The sequence below is a fragment of the Benincasa hispida genome, chromosome 5, assembly GCF_027475165.1.
Source record: "Benincasa hispida cultivar pf3 chromosome 5, pf3_genome.v1.1, whole genome shotgun sequence".
NCBI classification, from domain to species: Eukaryota; Viridiplantae; Streptophyta; class Magnoliopsida; order Cucurbitales; family Cucurbitaceae; genus Benincasa; species Benincasa hispida.
The window spans coordinates 62,862,080-62,872,713 of NC_143482.1; the positions used below are offsets into that span (position 1 = coordinate 62,862,080).

Sequence of the window (10,634 nt, forward strand, 5' to 3'; positions counted from 1 at the left end):
ACGTTTAAAACCCTGAAAAAATGTCATGCCCCAAACGATTTTGGGAACGTAGCTCATTTGGTGCCTGAAACGGCTCTCAATCCCTATTGAGCTACCCTAGGCCCAATTTTTATGCAGAACTTTCGGGAAAAAAAAGAAAGGGTTAAATCATGAGTAATCTAAGTTGACGTTATAAATGAGGATATAATAATTCAGACTCGTAGGGATGGCCATTTTGTGAGAAACTTGGGTAAAATTCTATCAATTTGTCATTTTTTTGAGATGAAAGTTTAGGCTTAGATTAGGAACTTTTTTTTTTTTTTTTTTTTTTGAAAAAAGGGTTAAATAAGAAATTTCCCCTCATACGTAATATTAATAACATTTGTTTGTTATTCTCTTCAACAATCACCTCAATAAGTTAAATTAGAAAGTACATTCTAAATATCAAATTCCAATCAGCAGAAGTATAATATGAATAAATGTGAACTTCTATAATTCATATGGGAATTTGTAATCAATAATTCATATGGAAAGACGCTTCTTTCTGCTATCTACCATCTTTTAAGGTGACTGTCAACTCATTATGGGAGAAGGTTTCTGGTTTGGTGGAGGAGGAAGCTCTGCTTGAGGGGCACCGCCGTACGACAAAAGCTGGTGGTTTCGGAGATGGAAGAGTTGCAGTTTCGCTGCCGAGCATGAAGACCACATTTGACATGGTGGGTCGATCCCATGGATCTTCCTGCACGCACAACAGCCCCACATTTAAACACTTCAAATACTCCTCTCTTTTGCAACTCCCACTCAGTGTTTGGTCCATTAAATCCAAGCCTTCGTCTTTCATCCATAAATCCCAAGCCTGAGAACAATGTAAAGACTCGTATTATTGAATCCGGGATGTGCTCAAGAAGTTTTGATAATGAGTAGTTTAAAAGAAATTATCAAACTTACATAGCCTAGAAGACTCAAAGCTTTCTCCGAGTGATAGAATCCCGTGTTCCTTTTTCCACTAATGATCTCAATTACGACTACACCGAAGCTAAAGACATCAGATTTGACAGAAAATATGCCATCCAATGCATATTCTGGTGACATGTATCCACTGTATTGCAAACAGAAAATTCAAAGAAATTATGTGACATTATATTATGAATCTGGTTTGATGATTTTTATTGAATAAGACTTACTAAGTGCCTACCACCCTTTTGGTATTCGTGGCAGTTTCTTTCCCTCCAAAGATCCTCGCCAAGCCAAAGTCGGATATTTTGGGATTCATCTCCTCATCTAGAAGAATGTTGCTCGTCTTTAAATCCCTATGAATAATTCTCAACCTCGAATCTTGGTGTAAGTAAAGAAGGCCACGAGCAATTCCCAAAATGACGTTGAAGCGGATGTCCCAATCCAATGCCACACCCAGCTTTTGATCTGGAAAAAAGTCGATAAATCCACAATTCAGCATATAAATGATTAAGGAAGATAAGAGGAGCATGGAAGATAATAGTCACAAACCAAATATAAAGGCGTCTAGGCTTTTATTTGGCATATATTCATAAAGCAACATCTTTTCATCCCCTTCAACACAGTATCCCAAAAGTCTCACAAGATTACGATGCTGAAGTTTCGCGATTAACAAAACCTCATTCTTAAACTCCTCAAAGCCTTGTCCCGAACCACTTGAGAGCCTCTTTACAGCAATCTCCTGCCCACTAGGAAACTTTCCCTGAAAATGTAGTGATTCCAATATATTCTTAAACCAGGACAAGCTTAAAACGACCATTAATGTGTTTCAAGGATCTGTACCTTGTAAACTGGCCCAAAGCCTCCCTGTCCAAGCTTATTTGCATTTGAGAAGTTCCCTGTTGCAATTAGAATTGTTTCCAAATCAAAAAATGGAATGTCTATTCCATTTGTATCATCTTCCTTGAATCGACCAGATTCGATCAGGTCTTTAACACGTCTCTCGTTGTCGTACAAGTGAAGCATTAAATCTTTTTGGCTGTTTCCCCTGCTTTCTGAGTCCAAAGAGGATTGACTGTATTTAGATTTAAAGAAAAAAAAGATGAAATAGAGGAAAGAAAATTATTCAGTCAGAACGACTGTATTAAATTGAACTTGAAGTTACCTTGTCTTTCAATGAGCCCGGTTTTGTAGAAGTAAATATAAAACACAGTACATGAGAGAATCATCAGAAGGACAATACACATGGTTGTTGCAACAATAATCACAGAGAAGGCCGGTTTGCCTCTTCCATCCTTTCCATTGTTGTGATCTATGGAAACATCAATAAGGGACTCTTGGTATAAGAAATTTTATGTAGCTAATGGCTCCCAGCATCAACGCCATTACAAATAAACATAACCAGAGACATTATCTGCAATGATTCTTACCTGTAGTGCAATTCAAGCTCCAGCCATTCCAATGAAAGTCTGTTATGCAAAGGCATCTTTTATTTCCATCTTTACTCGTGTTGCAAGTTGAATAAGGCCAGTCTTTGCAGTCCGTAGTTGAAGAACAAGTTGGTTCTAATGGAGGCTCCCAACTGATTTCAACTTCATTGCTGGTTTTCAGTGAAAAATTCTCGGCATTGGTCTCCTTAAAGTTGCACCAGCTGGTTACATGGAAAGGAGATGATTGGCTCAGCTGAAGGGCTTTGGTTATCCAATTTTTATCACCACAATCCCCAGCTTCCTTGGTTTGAATGTAGAATTTCCGGGCTTCTGAATCAATGAATTTAACCTTGTACGTACCACCTGCTGCTTCAAAATTTACCTGGCCAGTAGCCACATTGCAGTTAAAATTGAAGTACATGGGGTCACCACATTTTGGTCCTGTGCTAAGTGGATAAGGTATGAGGTTTGTCCCACATGTTCCACAGTTTCTGACAGTTGATTCTGCAGAATTGCAAACTCCAGAACTTTAGAAACACAACTGAAAATTCATCATTTAGAAAAAAACATATACACAAACATACCTAGATCTCTAACTGCTACTCGAACATTGAGGTCACGGCCATTATCAAACTCATCCTGAAGATTGTTGAGATCTCCAGACCAAATCCAACAAGCAGAATTGTCAATCCCACCCTGCCTTGTGATGTTAGCTTCCAAATATGAGTAAGCCTGACACTGGCAGTTGTTAAGGCACTCCAATTTGCAATCAAAGTCATCCTTTGCATTAAACTGGAAGTCCGGGTTTCCAGCTTTCATCATCTTTAGACTCAAAAAAGTGTCACTGTCAGTGTTGACACTGCATATTGGTGATTTCCTAATGCATCCACCTGAATAATCTCCAATATTCCAACTCCCTGGAGAGGTGGGCTCAAAACCAGGCAGGCACTTGCAAGCCATACCACCCTCACTATTACAGCTAGCAAAATCTCCACACGCATTATACACACTGCATCTATCTCTCGGCTCCACCCAAATCTGAGACCAGACTTTGTGATCTTCCCAGTTTAGGTAATGAAGCTGACCTGAGCTGTTCAATACTAGCCTTGTATCAATATACAATGATGATGTGAGATGTGGCACGGAGAAGTTTGGGACAGTTTTCGATGAGAAATTTGACAAAAGGTATAACAATGCAGCAGGCATCTTATCAGTGGTAATGAACTTACCTGAAACTCCACTTTTCCAGTATTTAACTGATCTTTTCCAAATGACATATTGACCTCCATCTTGATCTAGCTGAAAAGTGAAGTTCCCTTGAGCTGGGTCATCATAGCTCTTCCATGAAGCCAGCACTAAGTTATCATCCATTAGCATGCCGGGAAGAAATGTATCAGTTGGGTAATCAAAACTCTGCCAGAGGATGTGCTCAGACAAGTCTTCTTGATCCACACAGCTCAAAACCAGATTTCCATTATCCATTAGCTTCAGGGTCCTTTGATCGGGTACAGAACTTCCAATGTTTGTTGACCAATAAAGATTCCAATTTCCATCATATACTTTGAGGTTGCCATCATCCTCAATCTTAAAGACACCATCTGAACCAGGAAGTGGGCTGTCTCGATTGGCAACCCAAACAACTGTACGTGGATTTGATTTGTAATACCATATCCCCAAGTATCTTCTGCTTTGAGAGCTGCCATATGGCTTAAAGAATCCGAGTTCAAATCTCGATCCTGCCGATACAAGAGTATCCCCACTCTCATCACTTATGCAACTCTTGAACTCTAAGATATCTTTAGCAAAGCAATTAACGATAGAAATTAAAAACACAAATGAATACAAAAGGAAAAAAGACATCAAGTCCTCTGGAAACCAGCTGATGGTGACCAAGTTCTTGACACTTCTTCTTTTGGCTACCATTTCACTTCTTCTGCTATGCAACAAACATGTTCCCTGTCCTCTATTTCTATCTTCCTCCATTCATCCTCATGATTTCCAAAAGTGATTATAAGAATAACAAAAAAGAACAGACTCGTGAAGAACACCTTTCTTTTTGGTTTCAACAACAGTACAAAAATGTTGCTTTTCCACCTGGCCCACATGATCAAGCCATTTACCAACAAACACTGTGCATGATTTTGCAATTATAATAATAGTGTGAAAACTAATAAAAAAAGTGAATAATTATATAAAGAGTTCAACATGAATATATCTAGAATAGAAAGACCGTTTGGAATAAATGACAAATATACTACAAAGAATGCCATTTTCTCAGAGTGAAGTTCAAAAGAAAATACTCATTCTTGTTTCAGATTCCAAACCCAGATATTGAGCAGTTGTAATCTACACGACATTAGTTTACAACTTTTTTTCCCCACTTGCAAGTGCAAATTGATAGTCAGAAGGTGTGAATTGGGTGTTTGTGTTCGTCTAAGCTGAATTATTGGAAAGCAAAATGGGCAACCAAGGTCAAGATTCACTTTTGATGTCAAGTTCACCTTTCCATTTGTGGACCCATTACTCTATACTTTTTCTCATCATCTTTATGAGAGAGCGACTAAAGGCATAGGCTACACAATTTGATCAACCCTTACTTTTCTTTCATCTTAGGCGGGGAATTCTAATGTATTAAAATCAAATACCTCTTTCGTTTTTTTAATTGGAAGAAGAGAGACCCACAGAAGACTTTCGTCGACTGCACGTTCTTTAATGGTACAGATGGTGCGATTTTATAGCCTGAGACAAAGCAAAGCCATCGAGCAGTACAATTCAAAAAAGAGTCAAATCCCAAATTTACAAAACCCTAGGCAGGCTCAACAGATGTTTGAAAATTTGAAGAAGAAGAAAACTAGGAGTGGAAGCTAAGCAATAATAGACAACAAAGAGAGGACTTTGAAAGGAAAAGAAAAGAAACCTATACCAATGATCAACCTCCTTCCGCTTTTTGATACACCATTTTTGACCCTCACTGAAGAATTCACTTCACTTTTGCGATGGTATATTTTGGAGACGATGACGTCCAACAGACGATATCATGATCATATGGCATACGACTTATTAGCGGTAAAATCAAATTAGCAATTATGCAAAATTCGCGGTTTCAATTTTCAAATTTTGGAATTTGTCAGATTAAGAAATGCGCGGTGAATTTAAAGAAGAGGTAATTTTCAAAAAATATATTTAAACCTTTTTTTCCCAAAAACTCTCTTATTCTTTCTTGAAATATTATCCTTACATTTTATAAAGGTTTAGATTTAGAAGGTTTGAAGAAAAAATTAAGACATAGAACCAATGTAACAATGACTTAGAATGGTGTAGTAATGTTTTAGTTTAAATTATAGTTCCAAATCACTACACACCATTTTTCAATTAGGGATGGAAAAAATATGTCTAGAATTAGGTCCACATTGACATGAATGACCTATTTTGAGAGGCCCAAATGAAATTTGACTTAAACTAAGTTTTTTTTTTTTTTTCAAATAATCAATGAAGCACATGTGTAGGCCACTCTCGCTTTAGCTTCTCTACCCTCTCTTCTTGCTTTCCTTTATCTCTTCTTGCTTCTCTTTCTCTCTTCACTTCTCTTTTTTTGCTTCTCACTTCTCTTTCTCTCTTATCGAATACCTTTTTCTCACTTCTCTTTTTTCTTATAGTTTGTTGTATTATGGGGAAATTAGCGTCAATGGCCTTTTTATGAAGATTAGTTGCAGAGCAACACTGATAGACTTTTTTCTTATAGTGAGAAAAATGTTGTATTATGGGGAAATGAGCGTCAATGGCCTCTTTTATGAAGATTAGTTGCAGAGCAACACTGATAGACAAATAGAAAGGAATTGAGAAAAATAAGGAACAAATGTGATCATTTGAGAGCAATATTTGAAGTGCGATCCAAGAGCAAGAATCGAGGAGCGAGAGCGAGGAGCGAAGCCATCATGCGTGCATCTTTGGTTATTTGATAATTTCACGGGTTTTTTGTACGTATGGCCTCATTTGGTAGGCCCAAATGAAAAATGGTCACCTGTAGAGAAAGTAATGGAAAGTGGTCGTCTGCTTATGTCATAAGCATGTGATTTTATAGATTCACCCCTGAGATGTACCTCTCACGCCTGCCAATGCGAATTTACTCGATCCTCGATGGCTCATCAAACGTTCCTTGATGGCTCATCACACGTTCCTCGATGCAGTACGATCACTCGATACCTAGCTTCATGGTCACTCGATATGGTTGCAATCAATACGTGTATACTTGATCATATCCACGTCGTACTCGATGCTCAATTACTTTATACTCGATTATTTTGAATTATCCATGTCGTCGAAACCTACTTTGTAGTTAATGCTCGTGTACAAACATACATAAATTGGGGAATTTTCTGACAATATACATGATTCTTTCAAATCAATTTCTTGAAAGTGAAGTAATTTTTTTTTTTTATCAACTAAGAACAACCAGAATTGAAACACAAAAGAGAAAATCGAGATAACTTTCCTTTAAAAAAACTCCACTTCACAAAACTTGTTTTTCTTGACAGAGATCAAGTTATAAAGGCACTAGGATCATTTCGCTATATTGTCTCACACCTCAAGTAAGTAAATGTGCTTTTTCCTGCTCTCTTTTTTTTTTTTTTTTTTTTACTTTTCCGACGATTTGTGAGACATACAAAAATGTACTAAAGAGAATGAGTGAGTGTGAGTTTGTGAGTGTGCATTGATACATGCAAGTAGCTCCCAATGGAGCAAGGATGAGGGGAGAGAGCCATGAAACAATAAGCATCGAGTTGAAAATACCAAATATCAAGTGACGACGATCTAGTAGCGAGTAGCTAGTATAGCAAGTATTTAACAGTTATTTTCCTAAATGCTCACTTTTTGTATTGTTTTTCTTGAAGGATGGATAAGTATATATTCTTACGTTATGGTGGTATATGGGATGACATAGAAGAATGCTATACTAGAGGCCGTTTGAAGGGTTTGCTAGTTCCAAGCACATTGATGTATAATGAGCTGGTAAATCTTGTATATGATATCATGCAAGTTAGTTCGACAAAGTTCAAGATTATAATGAGGGTGAAATATAAGATGGATATTGATTCTCCTCCAGTATGCTTAATAGACAATGTTGATGTTAAATTTCTCCTTTTAGAGTATGACCGTACTAGACCGCAGGTATTTGTAAGTCTTGAGGAAATCGAAGAAGTTCATTGCGGGGCAACATTTGATTACCTAGAGAGATCAGACCAACCCATGCGTGGAGTGATGCAAATGAGCATGATGTTTGTCCATCAGGTGTCTCATTGGAAAATGACAATATTGATGTTAATATAGCGAAAGTATTGCATCCGAATGTGACAATAGAAGATGTTGGGACATGTGTAAATGAGAATGCGATGATAAAAGAGGAAGAGGTTAGGAATGAAGAATAGATAACTCTAGTTTTTTTAGGGAGTAATCCTTCTGCTGTGAATGAAGAACAGCCAACCCGGGTTTTTTTAGGGAGTGGTTCTTCTGTCGTGAATGAAGAACAACCAACTCCGATTCTGTCAAATGATTTTGGTCATTTTGTTGGGAGTGTGCCTCGCCAAAATTCGACCAATGTACCATCTAGTAGTAGTGCCAGAACGGGGGGACTTGATTATACAACCACAGTCGTCTATAGGGTTGGTGGATACAATTGAAGAAGGTCAAATTTTCTTCAGCAAGAGTGATGTGAAGATGATGTTAGTAATGTTCACCACTAAGAAGAACTTTGAGCTATGGGTTAAAAAATCGAACAAAAAATTGTATAGTGTTCGGTGTTTACACCAGACTTGTAAGTAGGTCGTTTGAGCAATTAAAATGGACGTATGTGATATTTTTAAGATCACAAAATGCACGCCCAATCACACATGCTCGATTGAAGTATTGGATCATGACCACAGGTAAGCCAGCGCATTCGTTATTAGTCACCTAATCAAGCGCATTCGACCTATGGTCATTGTAGATAACATTCATCTAAAGAGTAAGTATAAGGGAACAATGATAGTTGGTGTTGTAATGGATGGTTATAACCAACAGTACCCACTAGCATATGCAATTGTTGATAGTGAGAATGACCAAGCCCTGAAGTGGTTCATGACGAACCTTAAAACAGCAATTGAAGAATGTCCTAACCTCGTATTCGTCCCATATCGTGGACAGAGTATAGCTAATGTTGTTGATATTGTATTCCTTAATTCTTACCACGGACTTTGTACCTTCCATTTGAAAAGAAACATGGAGAAATACTTTAAAGACGAGGCCATTAGAAAATTGTTTCACGATGCTTGTAGAGTGTATCGAAAATTGGAGTTCAAGCATCATTGGGTCCAAATAGTGAACTACAAGAATGGTTCCCTTGCTAGATACTTAGAGGATGCTGGTATTCAACAGTGGGCACGGTGTTATCAGTCCGAAAATCGATATGATAATATGACCAGTAATAGTGTCGAATGTTTCAATGCTTTTACCAAAGAACCAAGAGTGTTACCAATAACTTTGTTGCTAGAATACACAAGAGGTCTACTTCAAGGTTGGTTTCATGATCAACAAATAGTATGGTCTAATAGTACATCGCCACACTCAATCTCTGCGGAGGAAATAATGGGTTTAGAGTGTGAAAAATCTAGGCAATCTCGAGTAAACCCAATCGATTGTTATAGATTTCATGTTAAGGACGGTAGATTAGATGGTATAATCAGCCTTAACACTCGAGAATGTAGTTGCAAGCAATTTCAGTGTTTGGAGATTTCATGTTCGCATGCTATTGTTGCAGCTAGAGAGCGCAATATTAACCCGTTTACTCTATGCAGCAGATTTTATAGTGTTGATTCCCTAGTACTAGCATATGCGGAATCAATAAACCCACTTAGTCATGTATCCGAATGGAAAAAGCCACCAGGGTATACTGAGGTAAAAATATTCCACCGAAAAGAGTGGTACATGTTGGTAGACAAAGGGTAAATAGGATAACGTTTGCTGGAGAACATGTCACATTAAAAAAATGTGGACGGTGTGGCCAACCGAGACATAGCAGACAAAAGTGCAACGCTCAACAAATGGGCAAGGACGACAGAGGGGACCCAATAAACGTCCAATATAGATTGTTCATTGTTCATTTTATATTATATAGATTATTCATATGAGACCCTCCAAACTCTGTATTATATAGATTGTTCAGTCTATAATGTAGAGACGTTCTGATAAATAATCAATACACAGTCACTCGATACTCGATACTTGTTACACGATACTCGACAATACTCGATAAACATTGACTATATAGATGGTCGATTTACATGACTATATACTCGGTGCATGTTACACGATACTCAATAATACTCGATAAACATTGACCATATGATGGTTGATTTACATGCACTATATACTCGGTATATGTTACAAGATACTCGACAATACTCAATAAATATTGACCATATAGATGGTTGATTTACATGTACTATATACTCGATGTATGTTACACGATACTTGACAATACTCGAAAAATATTGACTATATAGATGGTTGATTTACATATACTACATGCTCGGTAATATTGTCTCAGATTTACAAATAGTGTCAAAATTTACATAAATGGTATAGATTTACAAATTGTGTCAAATTTTACATGGAAAGCCCTAATAAAAAAAAATTGATCTGCCCACAACTCGGCATCTACTATATGCAGTTCAAATTCAGTTTGATTTACAAATAATGTCAAAATATTGTGTCAAATTTACAAATAATGTCAATATTTACAATGATGATATAAAAATTCACATAAATAATGTCAAAATTTACATAGAAAAATTGATATGCCCTAATAAAAAAATTGATTTGCCTATAACTCGGCACCATATTGCAACCTGAAATCATGCATCTTATTTTATCATAAGCTCTCAATACTCGATCCGATCACCAAGTACTCAAAGTACTTAGGATTGAATATCCCACAGTTTAATGTATTATCCTGTAGTACGCCTACATTGATAGCCTCAGCTTCCAAGGACCGGGTGCAAGGTCGGGCTTTGCATCATATAGGCCGCAGAATTGTGCCAGTGAAGGGAGAGTAAAGAATAGGGGCACCAAGAATTTTAGCAGATCCTTCGTTGTGATATTGTGACGCCCCCAAAGATCGTAAGGTAAAATCCGTCTTGTTCCCTTTTATTTTTGGGTTTGAAATTACATGGTAAGTAGTTAGGGGATTTTGGAGAATATATATATATATATAGTTATTTAAGAAAAGGAGAAGAT

General features: G+C 37.2%; 2 protein-coding genes across 6 annotated transcripts; one reads left to right on the top strand and one right to left on the bottom strand.

Moving 5' to 3' along the window:
* Window positions 1-346: 346 nt before the first annotated feature.
* LOC120078288 (G-type lectin S-receptor-like Serine/Threonine-kinase) lies at window positions 347-5,423 on the bottom strand. 5 transcript variants are annotated; one of them, XM_039032521.2, is made up of 10 exons: window positions 5,287-5,423; window positions 5,009-5,102; window positions 2,948-4,099; window positions 2,364-2,867; window positions 2,099-2,245; window positions 1,777-1,988; window positions 1,486-1,696; window positions 1,164-1,401; window positions 928-1,078; window positions 347-835 (listed from the first exon to the last, which is right to left on the bottom strand). In XM_039032521.2, the coding sequence occupies exons 3-10, from the start codon at window positions 3,843-3,845 to the stop codon at window positions 527-529; spliced, it is 2,670 nt and encodes an 889-aa protein (XP_038888449.1). In that variant the 5' UTR covers window positions 3,846-4,099; window positions 5,009-5,102; window positions 5,287-5,423; the 3' UTR covers window positions 347-526. The 5 variants fall into 5 exon arrangements, 3 of the variants coding, with proteins under 3 accessions (XP_038888449.1, XP_038888448.1, XP_038888447.1); XR_016529771.1 differs by lacking the exons at window positions 5,009-5,102; window positions 5,287-5,423 and adding an exon at window positions 4,664-4,797 and having other exon boundaries at window positions 1,175-1,401; XM_039032520.2 differs by lacking the exons at window positions 5,009-5,102; window positions 5,287-5,423 and adding an exon at window positions 4,664-4,831.
* A 2,958-nt stretch (window positions 5,424-8,381) lies between these two features.
* On the top strand, window positions 8,382-9,344 carry LOC120077410 (uncharacterized). Its single transcript, XM_039031292.2, has one exon. The coding sequence runs from the start codon at window positions 8,382-8,384 to the stop codon at window positions 9,342-9,344; it is 963 nt and encodes a 320-aa protein (XP_038887220.2).
* Window positions 9,345-10,634: the final 1,290 nt, after the last annotated feature.